The sequence below is a fragment of the Eschrichtius robustus genome, chromosome 5, assembly GCF_028021215.1.
Source record: "Eschrichtius robustus isolate mEscRob2 chromosome 5, mEscRob2.pri, whole genome shotgun sequence".
Taxonomy (NCBI): Eukaryota; Metazoa; Chordata; class Mammalia; order Artiodactyla; family Eschrichtiidae; genus Eschrichtius; species Eschrichtius robustus.
This window is the reverse complement of record NC_090828.1, coordinates 92,615,465-92,638,338: the sequence shown is the minus strand read 5'-3', so window position 1 is coordinate 92,638,338 and position 22,874 is coordinate 92,615,465. Positions and strand designations below refer to the sequence as shown.

The 22,874-nt window shown below is 36.5% G+C and overlaps 1 protein-coding gene across 1 annotated transcript in view; it reads left to right on the top strand.

The window, feature by feature from the left end:
- The window catches only part of THSD7B (thrombospondin type 1 domain containing 7B), a 786,243-nt gene that overhangs the window by 688,420 nt on the left and 74,949 nt on the right, over window positions 1-22,874 (top strand). Inside the window, exon 16 of the mRNA XM_068543998.1 lies at window positions 4,514-4,664. Coding sequence (XP_068400099.1) covers window positions 4,514-4,664 — 151 coding nt within the window. The remainder of the gene's footprint in view (window positions 1-4,513; window positions 4,665-22,874) is intronic.

Genomic DNA, 22,874 nt, shown 5'->3' with positions numbered 1-22,874 from the left:
TCCCCATATGGCTGGTGCCAGTACTCAAATTGTATAGTCTTCTATAATAAGGTTAAAGTATATTTTTCTAACAGCATCATGAAGCTATGGGAGGTTTGAGACAGAGTGAATGACATGCTCTTATTTACGTTTGAAAAGGACCTTGCTAGATGGAGTATAGAGAAGGAATTTTGGGGTGTGTAAGCAGCAGCAGGGATGAAGGTTTGAATGACATCCCAGAATTCCAAGTGAGAGAGGCTGATGGTTAGACGGGCTTTGTAATAGTGAAGGTGGTGAGGTGGTCACATTTGGACTACACCTGGAAGGTACAGATGACAGGATTTGCTTATAAAGTGATTATAGAATGTGGAAGAAAGAGAAGTATCAAAGATGATTGCTAGGTTTTAGGGCCTGAGCAATCACGAGAATGGTGGCGCCATTTGCTGAGATGAGAAATATTAGAAGCAAATTTGAGAGAGAAAATCAAAAGCTAGCTTTTGAACACAATAAATTTGAGATATTAGCTTTCCAACTGAGAAGGCTTGGAGTGACAGATTGGAGTTCAGAGAGTAATGGGGGTATAAATTAGGCGTCAGCTATAAGTCTGATATATATTGATAAGAAAGAAAGAAATTGCACCCTGGGGAATGCAGATATTCGTAGATTAGAGCAAAGGGAAAGATCTTACAAATGAGACTGGGAAAGAGCCAGTCAACTAGAAGGAAAACCAAGAAAATGGGAAGACGAGAGTTTTTCAGAAAAGAAAGAGTAATCAATTGTTTCAAATGGTTCTGAGAAGGTTACTAAGATAAGAATTGGCTATTGAGTTCGGCAAAGGGGAGTCTGTTGATGATCTTGATATGAGTTTTCTCTGGAATGATAATAAAAGTGTGATTAAAGTAAGTCCAAGAGGTAATAATGGAGGAAGAGGAGAGAGGGCGTGGAGATAGCAAATATAGACATGTTTTAAAGCAGTTTTGTAACGAGCCTGAGTGGAAATGAAGGTGATGATCAAAGGGAGATATGGCAAGGAAATTGATGGTGCAGGGTATGTAACTACAGGGGCATTTTCATTTGGGAACACCTTCAATTTCAGTCTTTACTCTTGTGCTTGTCAGGACCCCTAGAAGACTCTCTTCTTAAATCACATGTGAAATAGATAATCCTAGCAACCAGTATTTGGGAAACCCAATGAAAACAGGCTGATGTGGTGGACAGAATGATGGCTCCCAAAGATATCCACATTCTAACCCCTGAAATCTGTAAATATGTTACCTGAAATAGCAAAAGCTTCTTCACAGATGTGATTAAGTTAAAGATCTTGAGATGGAAAGATTGTCCTGGATCCTCTGGATGGGAACATTTTATTCACCAGCGTCCTTAAAAGTGGATGAGGAGATGGGAAAGGAAAAACAGAAAATGTGACTAAAGAAGCAAGACACAGAGAGATACAAGGCTGCTGACTTTGAAAACAGAGAAAGGGGCCATGGCCCCAAGGCATGTGGGTGGCTTCTAGAACATGAAAGAGGTAGGGAGACGATTCTCCTCTAGAGCCTCCAGAAAGGAATGCAGCTCTGCCAGAGCACTGACGTTAGCCTAGTGAGTTTCATGTTGGATTTCTATACTACAAAACTGAAAAATAATAAATGTGCATTAAGTCACTAAGGTATTAGTCATTTTTTTCAAAATGTTAACTTCTCCTTAAACCCTGTTTTCAATATGATGTTCCCATCCTTAATGGGGCCGTGTGTTCTCTAATCCAAAGACCTGTTTTGTGACCCTCTCCAGATAATAAACCTTCAATTACCTGCAGGGGCAGGGCTGGGGCCATCCCCTAGCTCTGTGAATTGGGGAATTGGGATTTGAGAGCTTAGGTACTTCTTAAACACACTTTCAATAAATCCTCCCAGTTTTTCTACCTCACCTTCACTCACATTTCCAAAGGTACTTGATGCCACAAATTCCTGAATTTTCCATGTGTTCTGATGTGTAAATGGAGTTACTTTCTTTCTTTTCCCTTGAAGGCTTAGGAATCAGCTTTCTTGGTGTGCTAAGTCAGTTACCACTAGCCCATCTATTTTCCATTGTTGCCTTTCTCCTCTCCCATGTTCTTTGTCCTTGTAGGATACTGCCTTACCCTCCCTCCTTTGTTTTGTTTTGTTTTGTTTTGTTTTTTTAGTCTTTTTGTAACAAATTCCTTTACTATTGTCTTTGTGGCTTATTGGGAGTGAACAAAGACTAATGCATATGTTCAACTGGACACCATTGACCAGAAGTATTACCTCTTCTTTTTTAGTGAAATCATAAAAGAACATCAGCTGAGAGTGTGCAGGCAAGAAGGAAAGCAATTTTCAGCTTTTAAGTTTGCCCAGGGAAAGACATTAAAGCCATTTCGTGGTCCCTCCTTCCACTATTGACTGTTACCACAAGAGAAATTAAAGTCCGTAGGTGATTCTGTACCTTGCCTCCCTATATTAGAAGGCACGACTTAACATTTTCTCTCCTTTTACCATTCTCTGTTAACCTGCTTTATACAATATCTAAAGTTTTATTACTTAGCACCTCATAAAGTTTATTTTATTTTGCACCAGCTGATAGACTACTTTGCAGTTTTCCTGAATCAAAAAAAAAATATTGTTTGTATAAAAGAAACTCCAAATGTATAGGATAATTCATTCCAGCATAGCATGATTTGGGGAGCACCAAAAGTTCTCCAGCTCAGCCCTCTTAAAATGCTTATTCCTTGTCTGTGGCTTTGTGTCAGAAATTACCAGATCAGTAAATGGCACCATTTATCTCATCATCATTGTCATTTTCACCTTTACTTTGATCATTATCACTGGAAGAAGAAGGGATCTTGTCCCTTTTTTTTTTTTTTTTTTTTTCAGTTCTGTACCCCAGCACCCAAGTAAGGGCATGGTGCAGAGTAAGCCGCTCAAAATATTCATGAAATGAATCATTATTAATAAATATCTTTGTATCCCAACACCTAGCAAAAGAGGCTTATATATAGCAAGTCTTTATTAAACATTTTTGAGAAAGTTATTTAAGTACGAACTTCTAATTGGGATATAATATAAATGCAGAGAAGTGCCCACAGCATAGGGCGCAGCTCCATGAATTTTCACAACGTAAACTCACCTGTGTAACCAACCCAGAGGCCAAGACACAAAGTATTACCAGGACTACCTAAGCCCCTATGTATCAACCAGTTCACCAAGCGTAACTGCTATTCTGTCTTCTGACACCATAGATGAGTACTGCCTATTTCTTAACTTTCTATGAATGGAACCATGCAGACTATACTCTTTTGTGTCCAGCTTCTTTTGTTCAACATTATGGTTGTGAGCGCCATTCGTGCTCTTTCATGCAACAGTAGTTTATGAATTCTCATTACTTTATGGCATTTAATTCAGTGAGTTTATCACAGTATATTTCTCTATTTTACTGTGGCTGAATAAATATTGTAGATATTCTACTGTTGATTCTAGTTTGGTTGATTATAAATAGTGGTGCTATGAACATTTTCAGGCAGGTTGTTTTTTGGGGGGCGGTGGTCCACATTTGTACACATTTCTCTTGTGTATATAAATAGAAGTGAAATTGTTGGGTTACATAGTATATATGTGTTTAGTTTCAGTAGATACTGCCAACTAGTTTGCCAAAGCATTTATGCTCCAACCAGCAGAGTGAGAAGAGCTACAATTGCTCCACATTCTTGCCAGCCCTTGATATTTTCCATGTTTTTGATTTAAGCCATTCTGGCGGGTATATAGTAGTATAACACTTTGGTTTTAGTTTGATTGAATCAATAGCATGATCATTTATCTCATCTTCATCAGCACTTATCTCAGAGCAGTTATAATATGTGCATCTATAGCATGTGCTCAATTGCTGCCTGAAAATGCTTGCTAATTGCCCTTTGGTTTATGATACAAAAATTCCTTACTGAAATGCAGAAGATACCTGAAAGAAAAATATGTTCAATTATTTTTTGTATTACTTTGCCATGACCTTAATTGTACTAAGCAAAAACTAGGGAAGCTTAGATGCTCTGAGAGAGAAGTCTAGGAAAGGTCTAGGAGAGTCATGGGAACTGTGAAAGGTCTAGTTACTACAAAGTGATAGATTTATTCAGAGGAGAGTCTTCAAGATTTGTTACAAAAAAAAAAAAATTCTCTCTGTACTGGGACCTGGGACCTATTGTAGATAGTTCTCTGTACTGGGACCTGAGTTCTCTCTGTACTGGGACCTGGGACCTGGGACCTATTGTAGATAGTTCTGTTTAGATGGAGAGTTCTTCAAAGATGACAATTGTCCCTTGTCTTCTGCTTTGCCGAATAAAGGGCTCTGCCCTGAGTTATCACTCAATAAAGCTGGACTGGCTGAGAGAGGATTTTTTTTCCTGGTTTCTCGGCTGCTCTTATTTTATGTTTATCTCTGAGGGGTAAGTAATTATGATACATCATAGCTATTTTAAATTTACTCCCCACAGTTTTAAGCGATCAAGCTATCTTGTGATGTTGCTTTGCAGATGCGTGAATGCTGCCGATGGTGAAGGGGGAGCAGTGGATAACAGCCTTTGCAAGCAGGATGAAATTCCCTCAGAAACCCAGTCCTGCTCTCTTCTGTGTCCCAGTGAATGTGTCATGTCTGAGTGGGGACCTTGGAGCAAATGCCCACAGGTAATTTCTTTTCCCTTGTCAATGGCCTAATCCTCCAGGGCTGCCTGCCATCACTTTTGTTCTCTGCACTTTCACAGTGCTGCTCTCCAAAGCATTCTTCTCGTAACGTGGGAAAATAATTTTGCCTAAGAAAGAAAAAAAAAAAATTTCAGCAAGTGAAACTGAACAATTTAAAATGCCAGTGCTTCCTTTAAGGCCTTTATCCTGGGAACAGGAACAAGGAAAATGATCCTGTAATGATCACACTAGGATTCGAATGCATGCCCATTGTTAAAGGGGCTTCTTTGGTACCAAAATGATGCTCATTATAATCTGTTGGTTCTAATCCATTTTTACCCTTGCAGAATCAATATATCTTAGTAGCTTAACTCCACTGTGTGATTTAGCTTCCGTTAGTGATGATCTGTTTTTGCCTTGTGCTATTTTCCCCAAATGAGGTGTTCTTTTGCCATGTTCTTCTTCCAAAGCTGACCCAAAAAACAAAAAAAAAAAAAAACATTTTTTTTAAAGTCTAAAGCACTTGCCTTTTTCCTCTTTTTTTTTTTTTTTCCAAAAAAAAATGGAAACATAACAGGAGTACGGCAAAATATTCTTCAGGTAGCGTGGTTCAACTTAATAATCTCAGAAGATAACGTTGGATATTTTAGACTTACCTTTCTGCCTAAAAAGCTAAAAAAGAAAATGAGGATGAGGAACATATTATATGGCTCCAAATGTTGGGAAGGAAAGAATTAGGATACTTTGATCTCAGTGGTGATACTGACAATTTATGGAAAGATTGTGGAAAATCTTTGTATGAAAATGGAAAATTTTTTTTAAATTTTATTGAAGTGTAGTTGATTTACAATGTTGTGTTAATTTCTTCTGTACAGAAAAGTGACTCAGTTATACATATATATATTTTTTTCATATTCTTTTCCATTATGGTTTGTCACAGGATATTGAATATTGTTCCCTATGCTATATGGTAGAACCTTGTTGTTTATGCATCCTATATGTAACAGTTTGCCTCTTCTAATCCCATACTCCCAATCCATCCCTCCCCTGTCCCCCTCCCCCTTGGCAACCACAGGTCTGTTCTCTATATCTGTGAATCTGTTTTTGTTTCACAGATATGTTGATTCGTATCGTATTTTAGATTCCACATATAAGTGACCATATGGTATTTGTTTTTCTCTTTCTGACTTACTTCGCTTAGTATGATAATCTCTAGGTCCATCCATGTTGCTACAAATGGCATTATTTCATTCTTTTTGATGGCTGAGTAATATTCTATTGTATATATATACCATATCTTCTTTATCCATTCTTCTGTTGATGGACATGTAGGTCGTGTCCATGTCTTGGCTATTGTAAATAGTGCTGCTACGAACATAGGGGTGCATGTATCTTCTCAAATTATAGTTTTATCTGGGTATATGCCCAGGAGTGGGATTTTTGGATCATATGGCAACTCTATATTTTTAGGTTTTTGAGGAACCTCCATACTGTTTTCCATAGTAGCTGCACCAATTTACATTCCCACCAACAGTGTAGGTGGGTTCCCTTTTCTCCACACCCTCTCCAGTATTTGTTATTTGTAGACTTTTTAATGGTGGCCATTCTGACCGGTGTGAGGTGGTAACTCATTGTAGTTTTGATATTCATTTCTGTAATAATTAGTGGTGTTGAGCATATTTTCATGTGCCTATTTGCTGCCTGTATGTCTTCTTTGGAGAAATGTGTAGGCCTTCTGCCCATGTTTTTGATTGGGTTGTTTGCTTTTTTGTTGTTGAGTTGTATGAGCCATTAGTATATTTTGGAAATTAAGCCGTTGTCAGTTGCATTGTTTGCAAATATTGTCTCCCATTCCACATTCTGTAGGTTGTCTTTTCACTTTGTTTATGATTACCTTTGCTGTGCAAAAGCTTGTAAGTTTGATTGGGTCCCATTTGTTTATTTTTGTTTTTATTTCTATTGCCTTGGGAGAGTAACCTAATAAAACTTTGGCATGATTTACATCAAAGAATGTTTTGCCTGGAAAATATTTTTGAAATTAGTTAATACCCTATATTTGCAGTTTTTAGTTGTTGATTCCTTATTAATTATTGGAAATTTATCTTTGATGTTTCTATAATTCTATTCCTGAAAGAGATTTTCCTTGTTCTTTGGGGATAGGACAACACAGTATTAAGATAAAGAGGCACCAATAAAGGATAACTTGTAGGAGTGGAATGCTTGTCCTACTAAGTCATTTATTTTGTGTATAACTTGAATATAATGAAAGTTCACATTTCATGAGCACTTATTTTGTGCAAGGCATGTGTAAGAATGATTCCCTTTAGCTCTTGCAGTAATCCTACTAAGTACATACTGTTACCGGTCCCATTGGACAGCTGAAGAAACTGATTCTCAGAAAAGCTAAGTAGCTTTCGCAAAGTTTCACATTTACTAAGTTTCACATTTACTAAGTGATGGAGCTGGGGATGAGCTGTATTCTGTCTGATGGAGCCAGTGCCTTTGATCTCACATTCTTGGCTCACTTATCTTAGAAGAATTAAGGTAGATTTAGACTCATTACTTCTCTTTCTTTAAGTTGCAACATTTATTTTAAGAACAAAGCTAGTCGTTTGAGCTGTCTGTATGATTATTCCATGACTGAGGACATACATTCACACTTTAGAAAGTGTGGCAGCATATACTCTTTATTAATCAACTTGCAGAAGAATTAGCAACCTGAAGAAGTTTAATTAATTGCAGAGGTCATTATCTTCCTCACTTCTTGTTTTCTAATTTGCTCACAGAAGACTCCATCAAGCTGTAATCACTTTGCCATGAAAGCGTTGCCCCCTTAAGTCAAGGTATCTGGCCACTGAGCTAACATGTTTGTCTTGGGAGCATTTTATACAATGTTGTGATGGCCCTGGCATTCTGTGTTTGCTTCTTCAGGTTTCTTGGAGGCAATTTGCTTTAAGGTCTGCTTCTCTAAACATAATCGCTTTATTTTTGGAGTGTTCAGAAATTGGAGCTAGAGAAAATATTTTAACTTCCTTTCATGTGTCTGGAAGATGACACAGACAGTTACTTGCCTGTCAGCATGAAGTGAGAAGGTTGTTTTTTAAACTGCCTATATTCCTTCTTCGTTACATAGTAATAATAATAGCTCTGACAACAACAACGGTACTGTCATTGAGCACATCTTATGTAACTGACACCCTGCTGAAGTTTCATAACTACACTTTGCTATGATTTTAGGACACTTATCCACGGTCACTCAGGTCTATCCAACCACAATGGCCTCGTTCTTTCTCAGATGCACACTGCTCTCAAGTGTAAATAAAGACTTAAGAATGGGGAAAACAAAAAAAAGGTAATCGGGACTCATGCCTGATTGTTTTCTCTATCTCCAGATATGTTGCATCATTTTAATAAATTGCAGCATCTTGGCATAATGCCCCAACATCATGGGTACTTAAGTGGTGCTTGATGGTGATCATGGTCATGATTATAGCAAAGTTAGCAAGCAGAATCTGTGTGCTTGAAGTTTAAGTAGCACTTCAATGTGCATTTCCTGAGAAAAAAAGGAAACAATTACTGTATAATTGTGCGGATTCATGGATTCTAAATATTGGCCATGATTTTACCAAGTTCTCCTTGATAGTCTGCAGTGTGGCATATGTTAATGAAACCAATTCACTGTGTTATTTTTTCTTCTTCTTTTTCTTCCCAGGACAGTTCTTTAGAGCCAAACACATAAACAAACAAAAAAATAAGTTCCAAAAAAAACCCACCAATATTTCTGAGACAAAAATATGTTTCTGTTATATATTCACAAAACGCTCTGAAATTTACATTTTGATTTAGCTATAAAAACGTTATTTATTGTGAAATAAGCTTAATATTGTTTTTAAACATGGTTAAGTAAATAGAGTTGGCAGTTAATGAAAAGAAACTCAGCAAAACCAATTAACTAATTAAAACTATTTCTTGAATTCCTGTATGTGTCCTACCCTCTGAGGCCAAACATGTCTACCAGACTATCAGTGCATCGAGGAGTTTACAGCTCTCAGTATCTTTTATAAATACGTACTGTATAGGTGCAGCAAAGGATTCAGTAGTCACACAGTGTTCCCTAATAAGATGGTAGGCACTATATAAAATAATTAAAAATAGACTTTTCTAACCTCTGGGTCAATGATTTTCACACAGATCCTCTGCCCCAGCCCGGAAATTCCGAGTCAGTATGCCTGGGGTGGTTCCCATGAATTTCCATGTGTAACAACTTTCCAGGTGATGCTGATTCTGCTATTCTGGGGACACTTTCCACTCACAAGGCTCTTGGTCATTACCTCTAAGTCATGTTCTTCCTCAATCTCATTTGAATTACAATTTTTTGCATAATCCTACTTATTTGTTCATTTTGGGGGGAAATGGCATTTTAAAAATTTATTTTCTTCTACGTTTATTGAGGTATAATGGACATACAACACTGTATAAGTTTAGGGTATACAGCATAATGATTTGACTTGCGTATATCATGAAATGATCGCCGCAGTATGTTCAGTGAACATCCGTCATCTCATATACATAGAAAATTAAAGAAATGAAAAAAATTTCCTCTTGTGATGAGGACTCTTAGGATTACTCTCTTAACAACTTTCATATGTAACAGACAGCCATGTTAATTACATGCATCATGTTGTACATTACATCCCTAGTACATACTTACCTTATAACTGGAAGTTGGTACCTCTTGCCTGCCTTCCTCCAGTTCCCTCTCCCCCCACCCCCGCCTCTGCTAACCACAAAGCTGATCTCTTTCTCTATGAGTTTGTTTGTTTTTGAAGTATAATTGACCTACAACACTTTGTAAGTTCCTGTCACACAGCATGCTTTGTTGAATACTGAATAAGCACCTAGCATTATGTGGAAACTTAGCTTATATTTATAGATGCTTTCCACCCGCCAGACAATGTACTTAGCACTTTATTATTTCAGTTAATCTGCATAATGTGAGTATGAAATAGATACTATTATCCCCACAATGTATAGATGAGGAAACTGAGTCTCAGAGAAATTAGTAACCTCTTGCTTTTAAAGAGCAGGAAGAGGCACAGTGACTATATAAGCACAGGAGACCATATACCCTCCTACCCACTGCAAAAGAAATAGAAGCCACACTTCCTGTAAATTTGTTGTCTCCTTTTCTGGTTTACTTGGTTATTATATTTGTGAAGGAAGATAGTTCTAAATTGAACAGTCTACTTCATTTGAGTAGTTTGCCAAAGAAGGAAAGGAAAGGGAGTCATGACAGAGGGTGCGAGCTAATGCCCTGAAATACTTGCTGTGTGATTGTGGCCAAGTTACTTACACTTCTGAGTTGTAGGTTCCTTATCAGAAAAATAAGGATAATTACAGCTGTTTTTCCAGATTGCTTAAGGATTAGAGATAATATTTATAAAATGAATAGCACAGGGTATTACCTAATACAGGTTTGTTTAAAAAAAAAAAAAAAAAGATGAGGAGGGAGGAGAAGGAGGAAGAAGAAGAAGAAGCAAATCACAGTTCCCCCTTACATTGTTTATAATGTCAGGAAACAGAAGACAGCTGTACATTTTCTAAGACATACGGGAAATATCCATTCCCCCCCCCCCACAAAATGAGTTAACACTTGGTCTTACAGAAATAAAATGTCACCTTCTTTGCTGAAAAATGACTTATGCCTAATTTAATAGTGGTCCCCAAAAGCAAGGCATCCGAATGACAGCTTTGAATGGATGGGTTACTACACGTACAGTAACTGCCAATTGCCAACTATAACAAAGAGGAAACAAGACAGAGGCATTAAAAATTGTAATGGGACCATTTTAACTGTCCTGGGAAGAACTGGAGACTGTAAATGGATCAAGCAGAAACAAACACAATTCAAAGCAGAATTTGAAGAAAATGGAAAACTATGTGTTTCACTTATTTTCATGTTCTGGTTTTTTTCTTGTTCCCATAAGATACACACACACACACTCACGCACACACACACATCAATATATACGTATATTTTTTGACTCCAATATGCTCACTTCTGTAGAATGCTTTAATGTGAAAGGAAGCTTGTGGAATTATACATATAAAACCTTTTGAAATAGCGTTCACTCTCTAAAGGCATGTGTGTATAAATACACATATGTATGTATATACATATATGTATAAGTACATATATGTATATATTTAATAGTTCGTTGTTTATTACCCAATGTTCCTCTTTAATCTATCTAATGTTTTTCCAGTTTTTATTCCTTATCCTTCATACTTCAAAATTATACTGATGAGTATTCACAGAATCTTCAGGAGAGGTTTATAAATTTCTGAATTCACAAACTGCTCGGCCCCTGACACATCTGAAGGAATACATGGTTCTCTTTATTTATGATACCAACCCCTACAGAAAATCTCCATTGAGTAATAAAGAGTTCCTGTTTATGATTCTCCTTGGAGGCTTGACAAAGAAATTTCTTGAACAATTGTATTGATCAGAAGCAGCAAGGAGGGTCTTGGAGATGAATTTCCAAGCTGCTCTATACTTTACAGAAGGAAGCCTTCACAAACCCTCTCCAGAAAGATGACACAAGTTTAGCAAACGTATTTGAACTTCAGTTGATTCACTCCCAGCTGAATGCATCAAAGGCTGGCTAGGACTGCAGCTGGGCATCCTCTCACACTGTGGAAATTGGAGACTCATTAAACGGTGGTCCGAATGCAACCTCATGATCAAACGGTGATTCAGACCTTTGCATTATCACCAGAACAACCTCTGGAGAAAGATCACAAAGGGAAACTTTGCAAAGAAACTATATAGGGCTTAAGTGTCATCAAATCTAGAGTTCTATCATAGTCTTAGTGTACTTCCAAAATACATATTTTTTCTATACTTTACTCTTTTCTCTAATTCTTTATCTATGCAGCATACACTAATGAAAGCCAGTGCAGATATATACCGGCATGTACACACTGCCATTACTCCTGCAGGCAAAGACACAGACACTGCTTTAAAAGAGAAGGAGAAATGCATGCCAGTTTTCTGATAAGTGCTCCAGAATTAAGCATTTGAAGTTAAGAAAAATACCTTTTTTTTTTCCCATGGTGCTCCTGTGTTATTTTTGGTAAGGGCTATCAACAGTGACATTCTACTGCTGATGACTCAGCATTTTCAGCACCTTGGCATTACCTCTGAAAGTTATGTTTCCAGGAAAGCAGTTTACCCCAATGTTTACGACTAGTCCTCAGCTCCAAGTGCTTCATCAGCCTTTCCTCACAGTCTGTAACATGCACATGACAACCTCTATTTGTCTCTGGAGGGCATGTCTAATGATCACAACCCTCAAGCTGCCCAGTGCTTTCCTTTGACTCACAACTGAAAGCCAGAGGAGAAAGATGATAATTTTCTATATTCTGGACTGCAAATTCTGGTTGCTTCTGTTAAATTGATACTGGCTCTTGTCAGAAACCAGTAATTCATTGCTCAGGGACTTGTGGAGTATTTCACCTTCGTGTGCAGCGAGCTTGCATATCACTCAGAACCATTCTTATTTCCACAACCACATTAGGTCCTATAACAGAAGGTATCTCATTTCATGCAGGTTGGCAGCAAATGACAATCCTATAAAAGCAGTCTTTGAGCTGCTCCAGGTTTTAAAATTTAATATGTTTGTTATCGTTCTTTTTTATGCAGTACAATTTCTGACTCTCACTAACACCAATTTGAAATACAAAATACGGGTTCCATTGCTCTCAGTGTCTCTGTCTATGCTTGTCTTTCTCTCTCCCTCTCTCTCTGCCTGTCTTTATCTCTACTTTATAATATAAATTCTCAGAAAAAATTATGTAATAAGCCCCATAAATTAATCACCCAACTTCAATATTGATCTCCCAGCTTCAGTAGTTATCTACATATGACAATTTTACTCATTTCTTCTTCCTCAGTTCTTATCCCTTCTCCTATAAATGACTTTAAAGTATATCCCACACTTTGTATCATTTCATCCACAAATACTTTTATATATCTTCCTAAGAAATAAGACTAATTACAATGACAACAGAAAAAACACAGTATTTTTTACACCTTGTAGGAGGATGATTTTCAGAAAATTTAAAACATGACTCTCATACAAAGTGTCAAAAATTAATTAACTCATTTATGATTAAAGCAGCATGATTGTAAGGTTCAAGGAGAATTGGAGAGGACAGAGAACTTCTAGCAAGGATGGAATATCAATTGTTTTATTTGGATTAGATTGAATTTATGCTCCCATTGTAAACAACTAAAAGAAGAGCAAAATATATAAAACAACAGTTTTTAGACATTGGCCAATAGGTAGCATTGAACCATGATCCTAAGGGAAGAAAACCAAATGAGGTGAGCCTTACAATCACCATGGCTTTCTGGATAGAGAATTTTCTGGATTATGGTGCCAGGAACGATACCCCAACAAGAATATAGTGACGCGGCAGAAATCAGAGGTCTGAGAGGTAGAGGAGGCTGAAATTTGAAGGGCAAAATATTGAAGAGAGTAGAGCTAGGCAAAGAATGAAATCTAGATATCCATATAGGGGTCCCTTTAAGTCCTTGGTTAAAACTAATTTGCACATGCATGGAGTGAAGCTCCGTGAGTTCAGACAAAGAATGGCTCCTGGGAAGCTGCAAGGTGTACACATTCTGAAGGTCACGTAAGTCTGGGAGATACTTCAATTCTACTGAGCCAGTTCAGAGATACCTCTTCAAGCCCTCAGGCCATTTGACAATGACCTGACAAGGGTTATGCCCTAGAAGAAGGGCTAAATTAGCCCTAGTGTAAAGTCTACTTTACGATTACCCTAATGAAATTTAGACAAACCTTAGAAGGATCAAGGAGATCCACCGGTAACTTTACTGCCTGCCGGAACAAACTTCAACACACTTAAATGGAAGACAAATTTTTTTTTAATTAAAAAAAATAAAAATTGAACAGTGTAACATTCACAGTGTCTAAGAGTGATTTGTGACTAGAAGAAGGCATGATCTGGGCTTAGGCACTGCTGATAATATTTTGTTTCTTGAGCTCTGATCTGATGTCTAATTAAACTATTGGATGTTTTTTATATATATATATATATATATATATATATATATATATATATATATATATATATCATATTCAACATGTTTTCTAAATTTTCTTATTAATTCTGGTAGCTTGCTTTATCGGTTCATGTATTTAGGTTTTCCTCATCATATAATCATACAACCTATATATAATATAATCTGCAAATAACTATTTTTATCTGGCTTTTTGATATTTACATCATTTTTTTTCTGGACGTATTTTATTAGAAGGTACTTTCTAAATAATGCTAAAAATCAAATAAAAATTATTTCAGTTTTTTACTGGTTTCAATCATAATGTGATGCTTGAGCCATTCTTTTAAATAGAAGTTTAGTTGATTTACAGCATTATATTAGTTTCAGGTGTACAGCATAGTGATTCAGTATTTTTCTAGATTATACTCCATTGAAAGTTATTATAAGATAATGGCTGTAATTCCCTGTACTATACCATATATCCTCATTACTTATCTATTTTATACATAGTAGTTTGTATCTCTTAATCTCATACCCCTAACGTGACCCTCTCTACTTCCCTCTCTCCATTGGTAACCACTAGTTTGTCTTCTGTATTTGTGAGTCTTTTCTCTTTTGCTAAGTACATCCATTTGTATCATTTTTTAGATTCCATATGTAAGTGATATCTTACATTATTTGTCTTTCTCTGACTTATTTAACTAAGCATAATATTCTCTAGGTTCATCCACATTGCTACAAATGGCAGAATTTCATTCTTTTTTATGGCTGAGTAATATTTCATTGTATATATAAAACACATCTTCTTTATCCATTTGTCTGTTGATGGACACTTGGGTTGCTTCTTTATCTTGGGTATTGTAAATAGTGCTGATATGAACATTGGGGTGCATGCATCTTTTTGAATTACTGTTTTAGTTGTTTTTTTTTTTTTTTTCTGGATATATAGCCAGGAGTGGAATTGCTGGTTCATATGGTAGTTCTATTTTTAGTTTTTTGAGGAACCTGCATACTGTTTTTGATAGTGGCTGCACTAACTTACGTTCCCACCAACAGTGTACAAGGGTTTCCTTTTCTCCATATCCTTGCCAACATTTGTTATTTGTAGACATTTTGATGATAGCCATGCTGACAGGTGTGAAGTGATATCTCATTGTGGTTTTGATTCGCATTTCTCTAATAGTGACATTGAGACTCTTTTCATGCGCCTCTTGGCCATCTGTACGTCTTCTTTGGAAAAATGTCTATTCAGTTCTTTTGCCCATTTTTTTGATTGGGTTGTTTGTTTTGTTGATATTGTGTTCTATGAACTGTTTATATATTTTGGATATTAACCCCTTGTTGGTCGTATCATTTGCATGTATTTTCTCCCATTCTACAGGTTGTCTTTTTGTTTTGTCAGTGGTTTCCCCTGTTATGTAAAAACTTTTCAGTTTGTCCCATTTGTTTATTTTTGCTTTTGTTTCTTTTGCTTTAGGAGATACATCCAAAAAATATTGCTATGATTTATGTCACAGAGCGTTCTTGCCTATGTTCACTTCTATGAGTTTTATGGTTTCGGGTCTTACATTTAGATCTTTAATCCATTTTGAGTTTATTTTTGTATATGGTGTGAGGTAATGTTCCAATCTCATTGTTTTACATGTAGCTGTCCAGTTTTCCCAGCACCACTTATTGAAGAGATTGTCTTTTCTCTCTTGTATATTCTGACCTCCTTTGCTGTAGATTAATTGACTGTAGGTGCATGGGTTTATTTCTGGGCTCTCTGTTTTGTTCCATTGATCTGTGTTTTTGTGCCAGCACCATGATGTTTTGATTCCTGTAACTTTGCAGTACAATCTGAAGTCAGGGAGGGTGATACCTCCAGCCTTGTTCTTCTTTCTCAAGATTACTTTGGCAATGAGGGGTCTTTTGTGATTCCATATGAATTTTAGGATTATTTGTTCTAGTTCTGTGAAAAGTGTCATGGGTACTTTGATTGGTATTGCATTAAATCTGTAGATTGCTTTGGGCAGTATAGCCATTTTAATAATATTAATCCTTCCGATCCAAGAGCACGAGGATATCTTTCCATTTCTTTATTTCATCTTCAATTTCCTTTATCAGTGTTTTATAGTTTTCAGAGTACAGGCCTTTCATTTCTTGGTTAAGTTTATTCATAGGTATTTCATTCTTTTTGATGTGATTTCAAATGGGATTTTTTTTTACTTTCTCATTCTGATAGTTCATTATTAGCGTATAGAAAAGCAACAAATTTCTGTATATTAATATTGCAATAATAATATAATATAATATAATAATATTTTGCAACTTTGCTGAATTCATTTATTAATTTTAATAGTTTTGGGGTGGAGATTTTAGAGTTTTCTGTGTAAAGTATCATGTCATCTGCTAATAGTGACAGTTATACTTCTTCTTTTCCAATTTGAATGCCTTTTATTTTTTATTTTTTTCTTGTATGGTTGCTGTGTCTAGGATTTCCAATACTATGTTAAATGGTGGGGTGGGGAGAGGTGAGAGTGGGTATCTTTGTCTTATTCCTGAATTTAGAGGAAAGGCTTTCAGTTTTTCACTGCTGAGTATGATGTTAGCCGTGTGTTTGTCATAAATGGCTTTTATTATGTTGAGATAAATTCCCTCTATACCAACTTTGATGAGAGTTTTTATCATAAATAAATATTGAATTTTGTCACATGCTTTTCCTGCATCTATTGAGATGATCTTGTGATATTTATCCTTCCTTTTGTTAATGTAGTGTATCACATGAGTTGATTTGTGAATCTTGATCCATCATTATAACTCTGAAATAAATCCCACTTGATCATGTTGTATGATCCTTTTTACGTATTGTTAGATTTGGTTTGCTAATATTTTGCTGAGGATTTTTTGCATCTATATTCATCAGAATAATTGGCCTGTAATTTTATTTTTTTTGTAGTGTCTTTGTCTGGTTTCGGTATCGTGGCAAGGATGGCCTTGTAGAATGAATTTGGGAATGTTCCAGCCTCTTCAAATTTTTGAAATAGTTTGAGAAGGATAGATATTAGTTCTTCTTTGTATGTTTAGTACAATTCCCCTGTGGAGCCTCTGGTCAGTCCTGGACTTTTGTTTGCTAGGAATTTTTGTATTCACTTTCATTACTAGTGATCAGTCTCTTCAAATTATCTGTTTCTTCTTGATTCAGTCTTGTCAGGTTGTAGCTTTCTCGAAATTTGTCCATTTCTTCTAGGTTGTCCAATTTGTTGACATAATAACTGTAGTATTGTCTTATGATTTTTTGTATTTCTGTGGTATCACTTTTCATTCCTTCTCTTTCATTTCTTATTTTGTTTATTTGTCCCCCTCTCTTTTCTTCTTGGTGAGCCTGGCAAAAGGTTTATCAATACTGTTTATCTTTTTGTAAAAAAAAAAAAAACAGCTCTTGGTTTCACTGATCTTTTCTATTTTTTTAATCATTATTTTATTTCTTCTCTGATCTTTATTTTTTTCTTCCTTCTGCTGACCTTGGGATTTGTTTGTTCTTTTTCTAGTTCTTTTAGGTAGTAAGTTAGGTTGCTTATTTGGGATTTTTCTTGTTTCTTGAGGAAGGCCTGAATTGCTATAAACTTCCTTCTTAGAACTGCTTATGCTGCATCCCATAGATTTTGGAGTATTGTGTTTCCATTTTCATTTGTCTTGAGGTATTTTCTGATTTCTTCTTTGGTTTTTTTCATTAACCCATTGGTTCTTTAGTAGCATGTTGTTTGGGCACCATGTTTTTGTTATTTTCCCATTTTTCTTCCTCTAATTGATTTCTAGTTTAATAACTTTGTTGTCAGAAAAAGGCTTGATATAATTTCTATCCTCTTAAATTTGTTCAGATTTGTTTTGTGGTTTAGCATGTGTTCTATCCTGTAGAGTATCCCATGTGCACTTGAAAAGAATGTGTACGCTGTTGTTTTGGGGTGTAACGTCTTGTAGATGGCTATTAAGTCCTATGGTCTAACGTGTCATTTAAGACTGCTGTTGTCCTATTGCTGTTTTTTTTTGTTTTATTATTATTTTTTTTTTTGGTCTGGATGATCTCTCCATTGATGTAAGTGTGGTGTTAAAATTCCCGACTATTTTTCTATTTTTTGTATTATTGTCAATTTCTCCTTTTATGACTATTAGCATTTACTTTATATATTTAGGTACTCCCATACTTGGTGCATATATTTTAATGAGTGTAATACCCTCCTCTTGTATTTGTCCCTTTATCTCTATATAATGCCCTTCTTTGTCTTTTGTAATAGCCTTTGTTTTAAAGTCTGTTTTGTCGGATATGAGTATTGCTACCCCTGCTTTCTTTTCTTTTCATTTTTCATCCCCTCACTTTCAGTCTGTCTGTTTCTTTAGCTCTAAAGTGAGTCTCTTTTAGGCAGCATACTGAATGGTCTTTTTTATTTATCCAATCAGCCACCCTATGTCTTTTGATTGGAAGATATAGTCCATTGACATTTAAAGTAATTATTGATAGGTATGTACTTTTGCCATTTCATTACTTGTTTTCTGGTTGTTTTTGTAGCTCTTCCTGTTCATGTCTTCTTTTTGTTTCTTCCCTTGTGGATTGATAATTTTCTTTAGCGATATGTTTGTGTTCCTTTGTTTTTAGTTTTTGTTTAACTGTTGTAGGTTTTGAGTTGTGGTTACCATGGAGTTCATATGCATTGACCTCTAACTATATCTACTTGATTCAAATTGGTAATCATTTAAGTTCAAACAGATTCTAAAAGGTCTACATTTTTTACTCCTCTCCCCCACCTTTTGTGGTGTTGATGTCGTGTTTTACATCTTCATGCTTATCCCTTAACTGTCTATTGTAGTTATAGTTGCTTTTACAACTTTTTTTGTCTTTTAATCTTCGAAACGGCTTATTTAAGTGGTTGATCCTCACTCATTACTATAAATTTGCCTTTCCTAGTGGAATTTTCCCTTTCCTATAGATTCTTACTTTTTTCCTACTTAGGGAGGACCTTTTAACATTTCTTTTAGGCTAGGTTAGGATCGATGAACTCTTAGTTTTTACTTGTCTGAGACATTCTTTATCTCTCTTTCTATTCTAAATGATAATCTTGCTGAGTAGGGTACCCTAGGTGCAGGATTTTCCCTTTCAGCACTTTGAATATATCATGCCACTCCTTTCTGGCCTCCAAAGTTTCTGTAGAGAAATCAGCTGATAACTTTATGGGGATACCCTTGTGTATGACACTTTGTTTTTCTTCTTGCTACCTTTAGAATTCTCTCTTTATCTTTAACTTTTGCCATTTTAATTATGATATGTCTCTGTGTGGGTCTGTTTTGGTTGATCTTGTTGGGGACTGTCTGTGCTCCCTTACCCAGATATCTATTTTCTTCAGTTTGGGGAAGTTTTCAGCCATAATTTCCTCAAAAACATTTTTGATCCCCTTCTCTTTCTCTTCTCCTCCTGGACCCCTATAATGTGAATTTTGGTATGCTTAATGTTATCTCATAGATCTCTTAAATTGTTTTTTTTTAATTCATTTTCCTTTAATAAATTTATTTATTTATTTTTGGCTGCGTTTGGTCTTCACTGCTGCACATGGGCTTTCTCTAGTTGCGGTGAGTGGGGGCTACTCTTCACTGCGGTGTGCGGGCTTCTAATTGTGGTGGCTTCTCTTTGTTGCAGAGTACGGGCTCTAGGCGCACGGCTTCAGTAGTTGTGGCATGCGGGCTCAGTAGTTGTGGCTCGCGGGCTCTAGAGCGCAGCCTCAGTAGTTGTGGCACACGGGCTTAGTTGCTCTGCTGCATGTGGGATCTTCCCGGACCAGGGATCGAACCCACGTCCCCTGCATTGGCAGGCAGATTCTTAACCAGTGCACTACCAGGGAAGTCCTGTTTTTATTTTTTTAATTTGTTTTCTTTTTGCTGTTCTGATTGGATGATTTCCATTATTCTGTCTTCCAGATCACTTTATGCCTTCTTCTTTATTGCTTAGTCTGCTATTCATTCCTTCCTGTGTGTTTTTTATGTCAGCTATTGAATTCTTCATTTATGATTTTGTCTTTTCTATATTTTCTATTTCCTTCCTTGTTAACACATTCACTGTGTACATCAGTTCTTTTCCTTAATTCAGTTAACATTTTTATTACCAATGCCTTGAATTCTTTATCTGGTAAAATGTTTACTTCTGTATCGTTATGTATTTTTTCAGGGGTTTTCTCTTGCTCTTTCAATTGAGACTAGTTCCTCTGCCTTTTCATTTTGCTTAACTTTCTCTGCCTTTAACGAATATAGCAGTCTTGAAAGGTGTCCTTATGTGGGAGCACCCCTATACAGACTGCATGTGCCCAGTGTCATTGGTGGGAGAGCTGGATTTGATGTAGATGCGAGTCACATCTTTCCTCAGGGTTGCTGGCAGCTTTTGCCTGGTAGGGGGTAGGTGCTAGAGCTGGTGCCAGATGTTGGGCAGGACTTCCCCTCTGCTCAGTGGGCATCACTGCACTGTCAAGGGTGGGGTCTGATCCCAAGTTTCTAGAGCAGAAGCTCTGAGGGTCGGCCCCAAGCTGGTTCTGTTTCCTTTAAGTGTATGCTTTTCCCTCTCCCTGTACCAGGACCCTTACCTCAGAGGGGCAGAGTGCTGAAGCAAGAGGGGCCCATGCAGGCTCTTGGCTCATGTCAGCAGCAGACTGAGGTTAGATATACTGCCTGTACAGGTGCTCATGGCTCCATTCAGATGCAGCCTTAGGTGCAAGTCCCCTTTGTCCCTCAGAGCTAATCACTGCCCCCAGCCTCTGTTGCCCCTGGCCTTTTGTGGAACTGCTCCACAGGGTAGGCAGGGCCCCTGTAGACTCTTGGCTTATATCAGGGGGTGAGCTGTGATGGAGCAGCTGCCATCAGAGATCTGGGCTCCTGCTGAGGCACTGCTTGTGTAAACACCAACGATGGCCACCGCCTCCCCACCCAGGCTCCTCCCTGGGATCGGGTCACCTCTGCGTCCTATGGTCAAGTCCTTTCCCTGGTTGTGGCCACCCCAAATCCAGTGTCACAGCATGGAGTGAGTGGAGCTGGAGTGTTCATTTGGCTCAGGCTGGGGCATGTGTCAAGGCAGCCCAGGGAAACCAGCAGCTGCTAAAGCAGGCCCCTCTCCATCCTGCCTTGGGGGCTAGCCCGCCCCACACATTCCTCATGAGCAGAGTCCAGGCTTCTTACAGCCCTTCTGTTATTCCCAGTCGTCCTCCAACCAGCCAAGGGGGCTTGTCTCCACTCCATATTATCCCTTGAGTTAATTGTGAGAATATACATATACATATATTTCAATAAGTTTTAAGATTTCCCTTGGGGAGGAGACTTTCTGTATCTGTTACTGTATCTCCTTTCATTTTCATTTCATTTATTTTTTTTCTCTTCATTTATTTTGGTTAGATATGCCAGAAGTTTGTCTATTTTCGTTTTAATTTCTTTTTCTCAATTCTAGTCTTTTTATTTTCTAGTTTACTTTTGTTTGTTGAACTTAATCTATTTTGGGGGGGGTTTTAAGGTGCATATTTTTCCAACTAGAATTAAGCACTTGTTAATGTGTGTTAATACTGCATTTTGTAGTAACGAAAACATTCAAGGATGTTAATATCAAGGATATTATAGGATTTATTTATAATAGAATTGGGCAGGGTGAGACCAGCTGGAATATTAAGAGTTTGGCTCTGACCTTACGTTTGATATGAAGTATTCTCATTTTCAATGTCATCTAAAAAGCTCATCAAAATATAAATGTTCTTGTGTCTTACATATACTTTGTAAAACAACTGTTTACGTTTTTAAATTTCAAAGGCTTTCCTACTTATTTAATCTTGTTTTATTTATTTCTATTTCCATTAAAAAAAGTGGTTTGCAAATGTAAAATAGATAGCTAGTGGGAAGCAGCCGCATAGCACAGGGAGATCAGCTCGGTGCTTTGTGACCACCTAGAGGGGTGGAATAGGGAGGGTGGAAGGGAGGGAGACGCAAGAGGGAAGAGATATGGGGATATATGTATATGTATAACTGATTCACTTTGTTATAAAGCAGAAACTAACACACCATTGTAAAGCAATTATACTCCAATAAAGATGTTAAAAAAAATGTGGTTTGCTTAGGAGACTTGTGTGTGATCAATATTTGTTGATGTCAACAAATATTGACATATGCTTTTTTCAAGAATATGCTATGCTTGAAAAAAAATGAGTTATTGCCTTTCTTAGGATGCATGCACGTATATGGAAAAATTCAACTCTATTTATTGTAGCTTTCAATATTCTTGTGTCCATATTTGTCATTAGCCATTTGAAAAGTTATAGACTGACAGTGGTCTACTAGAGCATGCTATTATGATTGTATTTCTGTCAGATTCTCCTTGCTTTTATAATTGTGTTTCATTTCTATAGTTTGATACCATGGTATTTAGCACAATAAACTTCATAAATGTTTGCTTCAATGGATCTTTTTTCATCAAAACTTTGCCTTTTTATTCTATTTTGTCTTCCTTCTACTTTACTTTCTTTTTATTTGTGTTATCTTCATTCAATTTTTTCTATGCTATTTTCTTTTGAAAAAGACTTCTATTACAAGTATACATTCATTTCCTTTGGTTTTTCATAGGACCGTTTAAAACTTATTCTAATTTTTAAAACTGGAATCTGTTGTGCTTTATGTTTTAAAAGAAGGATCCTTGAAGTTTTGACTGTTTCCATTGGCTTTCATTTTTCTATGCACTTGCATAATTTAACATTACTACTTTCTTTCATTTTTATAAACAATATTGAATATATATCTGTTTTAAACTTATGAAAAATATTAAATTATGAACCCTATATATCAAAGATATTTAGCTTGTTTTATTTCTTCCCAAAACTTCCTCTCTTTGTCGATATAATCTGATATTATAGGTAGATGATTTTTTTGTCAGTTTCTGTATCTTACATAATCATATTATTTGTAGATTTCGACATAGGAAATGTTAATCTTTTTCTCTTTTCCTATTAGACCATTTTTGCTTTTAAGAGCACGTTACTCTTTAATTGTTGTGTTTTAATTATATCACCTCAAGTAAGTTGAAATGAAACCTCATGTTTCTCTTTACTTCATTTTAACAAAATTTCAAG